The sequence below is a fragment of the Balaenoptera ricei genome, chromosome 15 (assembly GCF_028023285.1).
Source record: "Balaenoptera ricei isolate mBalRic1 chromosome 15, mBalRic1.hap2, whole genome shotgun sequence".
NCBI classification, from domain to species: Eukaryota; Metazoa; Chordata; class Mammalia; order Artiodactyla; family Balaenopteridae; genus Balaenoptera; species Balaenoptera ricei.
In genome coordinates this window covers 68,766,267-68,782,897 of record NC_082653.1, presented here as the reverse complement: position 1 = coordinate 68,782,897, position 16,631 = coordinate 68,766,267, and the positions used below count along the sequence as shown (strand labels likewise).

The 16,631-nt window shown below is 40.4% G+C and overlaps 1 protein-coding gene across 3 annotated transcripts in view; it reads right to left on the bottom strand.

Annotated features, from left to right (window-relative positions):
- Positions 1-16,631, bottom strand: part of DCTN5 (dynactin subunit 5) — a 29,382-nt gene that overhangs the window by 11,376 nt on the left and 1,375 nt on the right. For all 3 annotated transcript variants that reach the window (XM_059897752.1, XM_059897751.1, XM_059897750.1), the window contains exons 3-5: positions 9,467-9,585; positions 6,132-6,243; positions 2,239-2,341 (exon numbers count right to left, since the gene is read on the bottom strand). In XM_059897752.1, the coding sequence (XP_059753735.1) occupies positions 2,239-2,341; positions 6,132-6,243; positions 9,467-9,585 (334 nt within the window). The remainder of the gene's footprint in view (positions 1-2,238; positions 2,342-6,131; positions 6,244-9,466; positions 9,586-16,631) is intronic.

Below are 16,631 nucleotides of genomic sequence, written 5' to 3'. Positions count from 1 at the left end.
TAAAAACAGTTTCATATTATATACACAAATATATGTATAAACACACATACCTATACACTCATACGCATATAAACACACACACATATGCTCTTGTATATATACAAAGAGAAACTAGGATAGAAAAAATGGTCTTAAAAGATACACAATTCTCACAGGCACCTTTTACAAACTAGCAGCCCATGTTAGATTTCCAAATATATGTTTAGTCTGTACAGTATTTAATCTCCTAAAAAAAAATTAGTACTCAACAATTAAAAATTCAGAAATACCATACAAAAATTCAGATTTTGAGCTCCTCATGAAACACCAGAAGTTCTCATGATATCATGCCTGTATTCTTAAACAGCTATGATAGGCTATTGCTTCAATCATTTACATGATCTGCCGGGCTCCTGTGGACATCTGAGTCTTTGGTCCCTAACCCAGATCCTTTCTGTACAGTTTGCCTTTCATTTTGACTCAGTTTCATGCTGTGGAGCCTTCCAAAAATATGCTAGTTTTCCTGCAACCCTATGCCTCTTCATTAAAGGGGGAGATTGCCAACAGCAGTATCTAGATGGTTAGCATTTGTTTGTGAAATCACATAAAATAAACATGGGAAGTACCCTATCAGTGCAAAAAGTACTGGACTCTAAATAAGGAGTTCTGGGAGTTCCCTGGTGGTCTAGTGGTTAGGATTCAGTGCTTTCACTGCCATGGCCCGGGTTCAATCCCTGGCTGGGGAACTGAGATCCCAAAAGCCGAGGGGCCAAAAAAAAAAATTTTTTTTTAATAAATAAATAAATAAAGAGTCTTTAGTGCTTGTCAAAGCTTTCCCCCCAACTAGCTCCAATACGTCATACAACTCAACCTCTCTAGGCCTCAGTTTCCTCACCTATACAATGATCTCTAAGGTCCCAGGCAGAACCTCCACACACAGTGTTTATCTGGATTTCAAATACCTAGCAGTGCTTCCCTGCCATCCGCCATCAGTGCTCAAAGACCATAAATTGGTTCTAAGGGCCTTGAATAAGTTAAAAGAGATTAAGATATTTCGTCAGCAATACACTTCTCATCTCAGCTCAGATGCTTGTCTCACAACTCCTAAAACAATCGCCAAGACCGTGTTGATCTAGCACTTGCTAAGAACTATTAAACTTTCTCACAGTGGGAACTCATTATGGGGAGAATTACTAAATAAAAGTCTCTTCCTCCTCTGCAAACAGAGGTGCATGAAAGAGCAGAATGGCCCATTTCCTCCCCAAAGAATCCTAGTGGATGATTTTGTACATCTTTGAAATTTGTATTCAGTGATCTGAGTAATGAGATTTTTAAAAATTGGAATAACAAATAAACCACCCAGTGGTTAGATGTCATATATTGTCAAATCTCTCTCTTCATATCTTCCATCTGTGAATCTATGATGTGTCTTTGCATGCGCTATGTGATTTCCACTGCGTAAAACAACATGTAGAAGAAAAGAGACTGTCTTGAGGTGGGGGTTGGGGAATGTGAGGTTTTCTTCTTCTTGCTTTTCGGTGTTTTCCAAACTCTCTAGGATGAGCATGGATTGCTTTTGTCTCCTCACATGCTTGTAATTTGGAACTCTGAGCTCATGAGGGCTTTGCCTATGGGCAAAGGTCAAGAGATAATGTATTTGCTTCTCTCAGGTGTCCTAGAGCTCTCACTGGTCTTAGAGCATGTTTTATGGTAACTTTTCAGTTAGGGCATTCCTGGGCAGGGCGGGAAGTACAAGTTCAAACCCCAACCAATGTGAAGGTAAGGCCACAGAATTCTTTGGACACACTTTTTCTTTTTCCACCCAGAGCCCAGGCCAAGAGAGACATGCTTCCTCATACTTTTCCTGTGCTGGTGACAGATTTGTCCTACATCAATTTTTTACTGAGGGATAACCCTTCGAGAGGATCTCTCTGCCATGTGTGGATCCCAGGCTTTATCTCTCATCCCCACAAGAGCATCAAATCCTAAACCACACTACTATGAAGACGGCATCAACTGAAGCAGGCTTAAAAGTGTGGATTTAGTTTCCTCTTTGCTTCTGATCCTTAATAATTTCCTTGTGAATCCAATTAAGCATGTAAAAGGACACTAGTTATATTTTAGATAGTATTTCTGAGTACTCTACCAGGAGAATGTTTAAGTTAGCTAGATCAACATACTGTTAGAGATAGAAATCGCATGCATTACTTTTGTGAAAGAAAATAAACTTGAGTTTTAATAATCAACACCCAAGGTTACCTGGGCAGCCTGAGAAGACGGTGAATGGTGGGACCACAGTTTCTGGGGGTAATACTGTGTTGTCGAGAATTTTGCAACAGTCTTTCAACACACACCGGCGCCCCTGAAATTAAAATCTTGTTAATAGGAAATAGACCAGGAAATGGGAGTAAAAGTTGTCTTGTCTGCTGTGTGGAATGTATTTATATTTTCTCCATTCATGATATCATACAATAGTCATGGACAGTGACGAGAGGCTTGGCTACGATTCCCTCCTGCAGGTGGTACATGACAAGCAGGAGGTAAAAATGTGAGTGTGGATGTGTGTGTGTAAATTTGAGGTGGGGGTCATACACTAGGGACAGTTCAAGTTATCTTAGGCATTTCATACTACATGAAATTCAATCTTCAAGAATTCTGTTTACTTTTCTTTCTTCCTTTTTTTTATAATTTAGTGGATATCTGTTGTTTTGCTTGTCCAACATCCATTTCCCTTTCTTCTGGTAACAGAACATATATTTTCCTTGGATACCGCCCCATCCCCATCTCAGTCCATGTGCTTCACCTCCCATCCCAAACTATGAACCCCAAGCCTGGCCACAGCCACTGATTTAGGGAATCGGCGTATGAGCCGATGATGAATCTCAACGTCAGGGTTTCTGCTGGGACTACTGGGAAAAGAAGCTCTTTCCAATGGGGATTCTAGAGGACAGGACAGAATCCTGGACCAGCCACTGGTTTCCACGAGGAAAGGACCTGCCTGAGAGCCTCCCAGAGGAAAACAAAAAAGGGAAGGGGATTAATTCTCATGACATCAACTGAACCCCTGGAGCCACTTATGTATGAAATTAGGATCTACTTCTGTACCCTTGGTTCATATTAGCCAGTACATTCGTTTTGCACCTACCAATTTAAGGTCTGTTTGTTCTTTTGCCAATTCCAACTGGACAAGTCTGGGCAAATTCTTCTGGATATGAAGTTATTAGTTCCTTTGTTCTCCCATGGGTAAGTGGTAGTTATTAGAATGTTTAGGCTGGACATTATGCTTGACTTTATCCACTGTCATCGCTTTTCAATTCTGCCATCACCCATGGCATTTTGGGGGCAAGAAATAAGGTCTGGGAGCTTCATCTCTTTCATGGCTTAAGGGAAAGGAGAGGCTTCTGTATACAGTTAAAGTTATGTCTCAGACAACTTGCTGAGTAAATGAAAGATTGCATTTACATCACCTGGGTCTGTAAGTTTACTTGTGTTCTGGTCAGATGATCTGATAAAACATCCCCAGGTGGCTGAGGATGCGGAACACCTAACAAATACCAGGATAATGCTAACCCATCTAGATCTTAGATTTTACCAAAGAATATGAAGGATACTTTGATTTGGTTGTGTTCAAATTTTCCCCCATTATTAAATACCTAACTCTTATGTACGTCCAGGAACTCCTGGGTAGATTGCCAAATGAATTTTTTAAAAAGCTTATACCTCTAAGGTCTGAATTTCTTCAGTGGCTAACTAAGTTGTCTCCAGTTGGGTGGATAACAGCCAAGTTGGGCAACATCTTTAGGTCAGAAGCAAGTTATGACTGCAGCTCTTCATTTCTCCTTGGAAAGTTTTCTTCCATGAATTACCTATTATTGGCAACATCAAAAATCGGGCAGATGGCCAGCTCCCCTGGTGACTCCCAAATTAACTCAAAGATGTCCTATGACACCTAAGCTCCTAATAACTCAGACTAAGCACATGGGGCACTGAGTAAAAGGAGACAATGTGCTGCGTATGGCAGGACACATTCACAGATAGGGACCTGCAGACACAGGGCCCTGGAAGAGAGGGACAGTGGAAATGAACCTTCTCACCGTATACTACCAGCCACCACACAGCCTGAGGGCACCTGCTTTCTAGAGTTGGCCATTCTGCCCACTCAGAGAAATGTGCTCAATTGGGTTTCAGAGAATTCTGGGTAAACTGATCAATTACATGGCAGCAGAATAAAAAATGCAGGTACTTCTTAGGTATGAATGGCTTGGCAATAGCTGAGGAGATAAAAAGCTGAAACTACTTCTTTATTCTCTCCTGGAGAACTTTCCAAGAAGGAGTTAAGAACTACATGTTGCTAGTATTACAGCTACCCATATCTCCTTATGCAAGTTATTTAGCAAGTTACTTAAATCCTGTGAAACAGGATATAAAACCAAGCCCGTAGGGATGCTGTCAAGACTAGAGACAAAAGTAAAACTCATGGCATGGTAACAGTGCCTATTAATATTGCCTGTTGGCTTTTCCTGCAGACATTTGGGCAATTCTGATTAACACCCACACCTTCACCTATCCAAGCATAAGTTAGACTACCACATGGGATGCTACAGGAAGGATCCATGTGTCATGAGGACAGTTGGACTCTAAATGAGTTCCTGCTAGCTCTGAGATTCTCAAAGGATCTTTCTCCTGAGATTACTTGCGAATTTTTAAAGGCTCAGCAAATAAGTACTGTCAATACCGAACAATGACAATACCATGAATTGATGTATTGAAAAGTGATACAAAAAGCAGAGCACCTAACAATAGGACTAGAATTCCCTAAGCTGTGGGAATAGCATTTGCATTTTAACCGTTCAGACATTTGGCTCTGGGGCTAAAGGACTAGGCTACTATGGTGATGTCTTCCCATCGCCAAGGAAAATATCAGAAAAACCCAGCTGTGGCTTGGAAAGCCAGCTTTGGTCAAACAGTCAGAGTGAGGGGAGAGGATGGATTTCTTCTCCCTTTTCTCAACGTCAGCCTGAACCACAGACATTCTGTCTCTAATATATACTAAGGAACTCCCCTGGAGAAGAGTATTTGGCAAAACAACTACTCCCCTTAATTCTGAGTAACAAGTCAGACTGGAAGGTTTTTCTCAGCAGCGGGGCTCTCCATTGCACTGTCCACCTTTGCTGTGCTCTCATGGCTCCTGGAATGTGACGGCATGGCTTCTGCAGGTTTTCTGATACTCTAGGGTCCTAGTCTTACCCAGAGCAGAGAACTGACCCTAAATTAAGGGGAGTGGCCATTTAAATGCATGAAAGGGGTCTTGGCTTTTCCCAGAATCTGAGGGACAACCATAAAATGTAGGAAACATTTTCCCTGAAAATTTAGGCAGTTTGGCTCTGATCATTAACATTCTTACTCAGGATGGTCTCAGAAATCCTAACTGAAATCAACCTCTTCATCTATAAAATACCAAGAAATTCAGCCTTGGAAAGCCTTGGTTGGGTTAAACAAACCGATATCGAGGCACCTGTGGACCAGGGTCCTACAGGTTCTGCTGAGGGAGGGGTCGCCTCGCACCTGGCACACCCAGCACCCTGAACTTCGTGCAGCTCCCTAAATGTCATGCCCGTTGGTGACTCTGACCCTTACACATGCCAATCTCTTCCCTGAAACACTCATTCTCCTCTTGTCTAGGAGCCAATTTTGATGCACCCTTCAAGATCCCCTCACTCCCACCAGACTGTAAGATTCTTGAGGTGAAGCAACAGGTAGGCCACATAGCGACATGGCTATTCATACCACTAGGGTTCAAATCCCAGCACCACCATTTACTAGCCTTGTCAAATCCCCTAATATCGAAGGTCTTCAGTCTCCTCACCTGAAAACAGGGATAATAACAGTACCTAGTACCCTTGGATGGTTGTGAGGATTAAATGAAATAATCAAAGGTAAGAGTTTAACATCATATGGAAGAGGTTCCATAAAGGTTAGCCATGATTATTAATGCCTAGGAAAAACTCCAAATTCAGTAATAATTCTGATAGACCAGTAGACCAGAAAGGACTTCTACCCTGCTTGATGACAGAAGCAGAAGCCCACTGATGTGGGGGACGCGAGCTAGAGAGGGAGTGAGGCTGCTCAGCCAGCCAAGTCACCATACTCACAATCACACAGTTCTTGCCAACGTGAACATAAGAGCCAATCTGAGCTGCGTTGACCACACAATCTTCCTCAATAAAGACATGGTCCCCAATATGTAAAGGAAAAAATGCAACGCTATAGAAGAAAAAGAAGATGAACAAAGAAAGGTCAAGGTGATGTACTTTAGGTCAAGGTTTATAGAACTAAAGATCGTAATCTCAACTCCATCGTCTTGTCTTAATAAGACTGTTCTTAGCAAGGAAAGAATCCTCAGGCTTAAGGAATTCTATAATGTTGAAGAAGATGCATGTGACTACTAAATCGAAATCAGAAATATTAGACCAAGGAAATGTGAAAGGAAATAGCAAAACATTAAGAGCAAAACCTTCAAAGCTAAAAAATCTGGCACCAAATAAAAACGAATGAATGTTTTGCTCATTACTGCCTCCTTTGAAAATGCCCACAGATCACATTTTCATTAATCTGCTCTATAATCCTTCAGGGGACTGATGTGAGGTTCATGGGATATAATTCCCAACACGCTAAAAATTTATATATTGACTGGCTTTATTGAGAGTCTACTATATGCCAGACTCTATGCTAGGAACTGGGGAATACAATGGTGAGCAAAAGGGATGCAATCATGCCCATGGAGCTTACAAACAAGAGAGGAAAAGAGAGATTAAATAAATGATTAAATAAGTAATTAGTTACAACTGTGATAAGTGCTACAGAGGAAAAATAACACATTATGAGAGCATATAACAAAGAGAATTTACTCAGACTGGAGGTTAAGTAAAAGCTTAATTGAAAGTGACATTTAAGCCAAGACTTAAGGAGTCAGTCGGCTTTCTCCAGACCTGTGACATCATTCCCATTCTCCAGGACTCCTCAAATGTCATTGACAGTGGTCTGTGATCATATTTACAAGAAATTTCGGTGCCTTGGGATGTAAAATGTTTGGACTAGAACTAATATAAAGCAGCTGGATGCTCACTGGCTCTTTCCAGTCCTGTGTTCTATTTTGTCAGGAATATTTTGTCAGAGATGATACCTGTCCTCCACAGACCTATACTTTATTTAAATCTTCCTTAATTCATTTGCATTTTTGGTCTGGACCCCTTGTGTGGCAATGGATTCCTTGATCTTATCATAGTCTACAACAGTGGTGTCAACTCCTTAATTTTAAATTAAAAACTCCAAACTTTATACTATTATCTGGTCCTGGTATTGAGATATACAGGGGAGGAAATCGACATTCACCTTCTATTCATGTGTTGCTATTTACACTTTCATATTTCTATATTTCTCATGTGGACTATTCTAATTTACACTTCCCTCCATTCACCAATAAGCTTCTTATTCATTCTCAGTCCTCTTCCTGGACCATACCCAGCCCAATAATGCTTTTATCAGGAGGTGGAGTCAACAACTCTAGCAGAGCATCAGTCACTGTATGAAACCATGAAAGGGCGTCACAGGGTTTTCTGATTTCCACTCAATAGTCCTTTTTTTTTCTAAATTTTAAAAAATATTTATTAATTTTTTGGCTGCACCGGGTCTTAGTTACAGCACATGGGATCTTTAGTTGTGGCATGTGGACTTCTTAGTTGCAGCATGCATGCAGGATCTAGTTCCCTGACCAGGGATCGAACCCGGGCCCCCTTCATTGGGAGCACAGAATCTTAACCCACTGGACCACCAGGGAAGTCCCCTCCCCTCAACAGTCTTCTGAGGGACTTCCCTGGTGGTCCAGTGGGTTAAGATTCTGTGCTCCCAATGAAGGGGGCCCAGGTTCGATCCCTGGTCAGGGAATTAAGATCCCATATGCCACGCAGCACGGCCAAAAAAAAAAAAAAATAGCCTTCTGAGCTAATGAGCAAATGCTTTCATTTAAATTTCATATGATTTACAATGACTCCCTGCTCCAATTCCTGAACGTAATGAAAGCCTGGAGCGCAACATCACTATGGGAAATGCAGGACGATTCCTGCATGATATACACCCAGGTATGACAGTCTGAGTTAGCTGCCCTCTTCTCTGTTCCTTCCTAACCATGTTCATGCCCCAGTGACAGGAGTATCCCATTCTATAGTGGCTATCATGTTATAGCATCACATTCTATAGTAGCTATCTGTTTATGTAATTATTTCTATCACTAGGTTGTTGTTGTTTTTTTAACTGAGGTATAGTTGATTTTCAATATATAAGTTTCAGGTGTACAACACAGTGATTCACAATTTTTAAAGGTTATACTCCACTTATAGTTATTATAAAATATTAGCTACTATTCCCTGTGCTGTAAAACATATCCTTGTAGTTTATTTATTTTATATGTAGTAGTTTGTACACCTCTTAATCCCCTACCCGTCTTGCCCCTCCTCCTTCCCACTGGTAACCACTAGTTCAGTATATCTGTGAGTCTCTTTCTTTTTTGTTACATTCACTAGTTTGTTTTACTTCCAACACTAGGTTTTGAGACTCTATTTGATCCATCTTTATATGCCCAGCTTATAACCTAGTGACTGGCATAAGGAAAGCACTCAATCAATGCTTGTTGAATCCTTGGATGAAAAGCAGATGGTGCCATAGGTAGGAACCAGGAGGGCAAAGGGAGAGAGAGGCAAAGAGAATACCATCACATCAAGCATAGCGGTCGGTTTTCCTGCCCTGTCCATGCCCTTTCTTAGACAATCCTTATTCCCACTGAGAGATCAGTGGGCCTGACTTGACCCTGCTCTCTGGGTCAAAGCTGTTTAGACTAGGGGTGGCACTTAACTCATACTGAGCTAATTAGATTCCCTCTCCCAACATTTTGTTGATAGGACCTAAAATCTCTGGTTGGTATCCATTGGAAGCCTAAATGGAGAAGTGATGTAAAAAAAGGGCTGAGGCAGCAAGGTTGGCTCCATGAGAAAAGCCGGAAGATACAGCTGAAAGAAAAAAGAGGGAAGCAGAAGGGCAGAGAGGAGGACAGTTAAGAAACAGTATAACCTTGGTAACAGAGCGGTAGCCAGACAGAAGAGTGGTCTTGATTCTGGCTAGCTGTCCAGTTCCAGGTTCTAGTCCCTTGTGAAGCCTGACCCCTTTTTCTACCCTTAAATTCCATCAAATATGCCTGTGGCTGTTTAATCAGAACCCCCTTTGCTTTTGCCAGCTTAAGTGGATTGTTTCTGGCAACTAACCACCAACTAGACTAAGACAACCAACACCAGAGTTGTGTTCATTATGGTGAATTCTTACTTAGTGTCCCAAACAATAGCGTAGACCTGCTCCTTCCCCCACAACTCAACACATGGATAGTACCACCAGTAGCAGCATCTTGCCCAAGACTGAAACACGTCATTAAATTACATACCCTTTGCTGAATTTCTTGAATGGTGGCCTTATGACACTCCGACTTTTCACGACACAATGACGTCCAACTCTTACATTTGCCAGATCCCCTCGAATAATACAGTCATTCATCACAATGGTCTATAAAACAAAGCATATTTAAAAAGCTACCAACATAGCCTAAAACATAATGAAAAAGAGTAGGAAACAAGACAGTTTGAGAGTTATGCTATACTCTACTAAATCACCTGTTCTGTCAAAAGGGATAACTTTTAAGGTAAAGAGAATTGCCCTCATAATACTGATTGCAGTTCAAGATGTTCCCAGTACATCACAAGCTTTGCCCTTATTATGAATAGGACCCTCTCCCATGAATAGGACTCAATGGATGGACAAACATTTATTGAGAATACCTGTGGCAGACCTGGTCTGTGCATCTCCTCAGATGCACTTGGTTCCACCTGACCCCAAGCCTTGGCTGCTTGCTCAGTGAGAGTCCTGGCTGTTCCCACCTTTGTCTAATCTCCTAACACTACTATCTCCAACTTCATGCTCCAGAGGTGGACCCACTGAGGTTCTGCTTCCTCTCCCAATTTCTGGACCCAGATTATGTGCTACACTGCAAGGTGTGATATCTGGCTTCCCCAGAGGTTGCCAGGAGGGGTTGAATAACACAACCCAGAAACTGGGCGGAACTAATGCCCCATACTTGGTAAAGAGTAGGCATTCTTGAAATGTCTGCTGAATAAATGAGGTTTAAAAAAAAAAAAAGTGCACGTGGCTGGGGTTGCGGCTGGGAAAGTAAGTAAGGGACCAGATCATGAGGAATTACCTGTGCTGAGTACAGAAGTTCAGATGTTTTTCCCTAGCGGGTATAAGGAATCAATGAAAGATTCTAAGCAGAGGATTAACACAAGCAAAGCTTCATTTTAGAAATATTACTCTGGAAGCAGTCTGGAGCCTGAATGGAGGCAGACAAGACTGGAGGGGAAGTGACCCTTCAGATAGATCAAGGTGAAACGAGATGGTGGGCCTTACCTAAGGCAAAAGCTGTGCATCAGGAAAAGAGAAATAAATCAGAGGCAGAGGAATCTGAGCAAGCCTTTAGATCCAGCTACCAGCTCAGAGGAAGGAGAGGGGAACAGAGATCACATTAAGCAACACTGTGTAAACAGAATCAGCCAAATTCAGAAATTTGAAAATACTGCAGGACAGTGAGCCAGTTTCCTCAACATATAAATGGCATGCGGAGAAAAACGAGGCAGGGAAAGAGAACTGTTACAGATTCAAAGAGACTTAAGAGACACATCAACCAAACAGTAATGTGTATCTGACCTTGTTTGGATCCCGATTTGAACAAGCCAACTGTAAAAAGACATCTTAAGATAACGGAGGGACTTCCCTTGTGACGCAGTGGTTAAGAATCCGGCTGCCAATGCAGAGGACATGGTTCAATCCCTGGTCCGGGAACATTCCACATGCCGCGGAGCAACTAAGCCCGGCCGTCACAACGACTGAGCCTGCGCTCTAGAGCCTGCGTGCCACAACTACTGAGCCCACGCACCGCAACTACTTAAGCCCGCGTGCCCTAGAGCCTGCGCGCCGCAACTATTGAAGCCCGCGCGCTCTACGGCTCGTGTGCTGCGACTACTGAGCCTGCGTGCTGCAACCACTGAAGCCCACACGCCTGGAGACTGTGCTCCACAACAAGAGAAGCCACCGCGATGAGAAGCCCGTGCAGCACAAAGAAGAGTGGCCCCCACTCGCCGCAACTTGAGAAAGCCCGCGCACAGCAATGAAGACCCAACGCAGCCAAAAAAACAAAAAGATAATGGAAAGACTGAACACGGAATGAGGATTAGATTAGATGATATTAGGGAATGACTGGTTTTTTAAAAAATATATTGTAATAACGGTTCTCTATACATTTTTTAAAGCCTTTAAATATTAGTGATATACATTGAAATATTTATGGGTGAAATAATATTATGCTTGCAATTTGCTTTAAAATATTCCACTCCAAAATTGGTTTGAACTTGGCAGGTGAGTATAGAGATGAAGCAAGAATGCCAGAATATTGTTAATTGTAGAAGCTGGTGAATGAGTATATAGGGACTCAATATATGTTCTCTCTACTCTTATATGTGTCCTAAAAGTTCCATAATAATACTGCTCATCTATAAAAAGTAATGAACTACTAATCCATGAATATATCCAACAACATGGATAAATCTCAAAAACATTATGCTGAGGGAAAGAAGCTGATCCAAAAAAAAAAAAAGTACATGATTCCAATTACAGGAAACTTGAGAAAATGCAAAACTAACCTCTATTAGTTTTACACAGGTTACCTGGGCAAAGCTAGAAGAAGGCTTGACTGAAGAGGGACACAGGGAAACTAGGGTGATGGAAATATTTTATATCTTGACTGTGGTACTAGTTGCATAGATGTCCACATCAGCCAAAACTTTTCAAACTGCATATTTAAAATGGGTACACTTTATTGTATGTAATATACCTAAATAAAAATGATTTTTTTAATGTTCCATTATAAAATATTTAAAAAGAAAAAAAAGAAGAGACTTTATACGACTCGGTCATTGTTTAGATGTTGGGTAAGAGAAAAAGAATCTAGGACAGGGTGAGCAATTCTGGGGATTAGATGATAAATTCAATTTTGAAATGCTGAGTTTGTGGAATCTGTGGGATGACCAACAGGCAGTTGTAAATAAAGGTCTGGGGCCCAAGACAGAAGGTCAGGCTAGAGAAGTAGATGGGAATACCTCAAATATAGGTGAATTTAGATAAATCACTAGCCAGAACATGAGGCTCTGAGAAGATACTAAAAAAGAAATGGGCTCACACCTGGAAGAGTTTACCAATCTGACCCACATATGTTCAGTCTATAAAACCTCTATCGGTAAAAAGAAATGTTCACATCTGCTACTGATTGTAAAGTATTACAGGTCCTCTTGGGTTTTTTTTGTTTTGTTTTGTTTTGTTTTTGGCTGTGCCATGCAGCTTGCGGGATCTTAGCTCCCTGACCAGGGACCGAACCCAGGCCCCGGCAGTGAAAGTGCCGAGTCCTAACTACTGGACTGCCAGGGAATTCCTCTCTTGGTTTTTAAAAGCTATCTTCTTCAAGCTTAGAGAGATGCCTATTTCTAGTACATAATTCTTTCATCTGAGATCCTTAATTTACTTCAATCATTGTTTTTCAGCTTGTGTTTCCATCTACAATCAGAGAAAATGACTTATTTTTCTTTTGGAAGAAAACAGAATACCAAGAGTTCTGAGTATTTGGTAATGGCTGTGATTGTTTTATTGTGTTTTAAGTAAAGATAACAATCTTAATCTAGAAATAAAGACAATCCATATAAGTCCCTCAGTCAGCCTAAATTACATTCCCAATGAGGAAGCAAACACACAAAAAACATAAGAAGGAAACGATATCACAGATGGTCAAAGAAATTTAGTAAGCGGTATTCAAACCCTGGTTTCCTATCTCATAAAGAATGGAGCTAAAGAAGAGAAGTCAGATTAAAAATAGAGGCAACAGGGTGTTAAAATGGAAGGAGGTGCCTAAAAAGAGCTTTCAGGGAGAAAAACATTATTAAAGCAGACTTCACTGAACTCAACAAGGACAAGGCAGAGGTGGCAAGTTGGGGGTCTGAGGGCTGCACCTAGAAATGGTTTTCTCTGGCCTCTGCAGCCACTTTTATCATTTAAATTAGATGCTATTATGTGAATAGTAGGACATTTTACATTTTAAAAAATCCAGATTTCCAGTTTCTTTTGAGAAAATCAGAAGCTCTGGAAGTATAGGTCTGCATCCCCACATGGCAACAATCAGCTCGAGCTTAGCTAGGTCCTGTATTCTCCAATTCACTAGGCTCCACCATTCCAGTTTACACCCAGTCCTCTTTGCTCATCTGATCCCTATCTCTTCCTGCAGGCACTGTGACACCCGATAGAAGGGCTCAGGAAAACAGAAATGTCAAAGTTCTGAAAGGGACAGGGGCTGGAAACAAAAATGGATTGTTCATAATAACAAAAAGCTGGAAACAAAATAACTATCCACCCATAAGAGAGGGGATAAACCGAATTGTACACAGCAGTGAAAATGCATAAACCACAATGAATCTTAGAAACTCAGCTGAGAACGATGTTACTTACTAAATGTAATATATGTTTTCTACTGTTATTATTACAATAACTGAGGGTAAAAATAGTAAGTCACAGAAAACCAAGTAAAGCTAAACAATATATATTATTTAGAAATACACACGTATGTGGTAAAAAATTTTTTTTGAAAAATAAAGAATTTATAAGACAAAAAGTTCAGAATAGTGGTATCCTCTTGGAAGGAGGTAGAAGAAAGAAATGGGAGAAGAACTTCAGGCTGTACTGTATTATTATGCACTGATTATGTTCCAGTTCTTCAGCTGGGTGGTGGGTTCATGGTGTTGATTTAATTTTTATGCTTCAAAACATATATATCGCGTATCAGTCTTCTGTGTGCACCAAATATTGCCAAATAAAACACCTTTCAAAAAAGAAACAGAGGGCCCCGAATAACCAAAACAATCTTGAAAAAGAACAAGTTGGAAGACTCATATTTCCTGATTATAAAATTTACTACAAGTCTACAGTAACCAAAATAGTGTAGAACTAGCATAAGGACAGATATATCAACTATGGAATAGAATTGAGAGTCCAGAAAGTAACCCATACATCTGTGGCCAGATGATTTTCTATAAGGATGACAAGACCATTCAACGGGGAAAGAACAATCTCTTCAACAAATGGCGCTGGGACAAGTAGATTTCCACACCCCCAAAAATTAATTAATTAGGACCCCAACCTCACATCATATGCAAAAATTAACTCAAAATGGATCAACGACCATTTAATAAATACAAGTGCTAAAACCATAAAACTCTTAGAAGAAAACATAGGAGTACATCTTCATGATCTTGGGTTTGGCAAGGATTCTTAGATATACGACACCAAAAACTTAAGCAACAAAAGAAAAAATAGATAAACTGGACTTCATCAAAATTAAAAACTCTTGTGCATCAAAGAACATTATCAAGAAAGTAAAAAGACAATCTACAGAATGGTAGAAAATATTTGCAGTCATAAATCTGATAAGGATTTAATACCCAGAATATATAGAACTCCTACAATTCAACAACAAAGAGACAACAAGATTTTAAAATGGTCAAAGGACTGAATAGATATTTCTCCAAAGATATGCAAATGGCCAATAAGATAAAAGATGTTCCTCATCATCAGACATTAGGGAAATGCAAATCACACTACTATATATAAAAGATAACTAATAAGAACCTACTGTATAGCACAGGGAACTCTATTCAGTGCTCTGTAATGACCTATATGGGAATGGAGTCTAGCAGAGAGTGGATATATGTATATGGATGGCTGATTCACTTTGCTGTACAGCAGAAACTAACACAACATTGTGAATCAACGATACTCCAATAAAACATTAATTAAAAAAAAGAAAACACAATGAGGGGCTTTCCTGGTGGCGCAGTGGTTAAGAATCCGCCTGCCGGGCTTCCCTGGTGGCGCAGTGGTTAAGAATCTGCCTGCCAATGCAGGGGACACGGGTTCGAGCCCTGGTCCAGGAAGATCCCACATGCCGCGGAGCAACTAAGCCCGTATGCCACAACTACTGAGCCTGTGCTCTAGAGCCTGCGAGCCGCAACTACTGAAGCCCGTACACCTAGAGCCTGTGCTCCGCAACAAGAGAAGCCACTGCAATGGGAAGCCCACGCACCGCAATGAAGAGTAGCCCCCACTCGCCGCAACTAGAGAAAGCCCGCGTGCAGCAACAAAGACCCAACACAGCCAAAAATAAAATAAAGTAACTAATTAAGAAAAAAACACACAATGAAATACTGAATACCTTTCATATACACATCCAAAAAAAAAAAAACCAGAAAATAACAAGTGTTCATGAGGATATGGAGAAATTGGTACTCTCTTGCATTGCGGTGGGAACGTAAAATGGTGCAATTTGGCAGTTCTTTGCAAAGCTAAAAAATAGAACTGCCATATGACCCAGACACCCCACCCCTAGGTATGTAATAAATAACTGAAAACAGAGCTCAAATATATCCTTGTATACCAATGTTCATTGCAGCAATGTTCATTGCAGCAATGTTCATTGCAACTCACAATAGTGGAAAGGTAGAAACAATCCAAGTGTCCACCAACAGATGAATAGATAAACAAAATGTACATATATACAACGGAATATTATTCAGTCATGAAAAGGAATAAAATTCTGATACGTGCTACAACATGGATGAGCCTTGAAAACATTATGCTAAGTGCAATAAGCCAGCCCAAAGGACAAATCTTGCATGATTCCGCTTAAATGACATATCTAGAATAGGCACATTCATAGAGACAGAAAGTCGATTGAGGTTACCAGGGTCTGGGAGGAAAAGGGGATGAGAGTTATTCCTTAATGGGTTCAGAGTTTCCGTATGAGTGATGAAAATGTTTTAGAAATAGATATAGTGGTGATGATTGCACAACACTGTGAATATAATTAATGTCAATGAACTGTATACTTAAACATGCTTAAAATGGCGAATTTTGTCATAAATACACACACACACACACACACACACACAAATCTTCCCTACAAAATCACAGAAAATGTTTTGGAATTAGCTGAAGGATTTCAAAAAAAACTCCACATCTTTGCTAACGAGTCAGATGGAGTTAACTGAATTTTCTAATCTTGTACTGAAGCAGTGTATGTATAATTACTAATTACATCTAACTACCAAACTATATTTCTTTTCCATTAAATCTCATGGTATGATGGGGTAACAGACACAGTAATTGTGTCTCTACTGAAAATATCTGTGATCTTTTGATTACGGTGAGATTATTTTACCTCTAGAAGTTAGATTTAATATTTCAAGGAAAATTGAGTGTTCCTAATGGCAGGAAGAAACTATGGACTTCAGTGTTTGTCAAGCTCAAATATATCTTGATATTTGCTCTGGTTCTGAAGTGTTCTAACATTACCCCAGGTTTATGCTCATCTCTGTGCTATTTCAGTTTATTCAGACGACAAGATTCTGAGCCTTTCACATTCCATTTTTCAAATGCATTTCAGATTTTAGTTATCTTTCCCAATT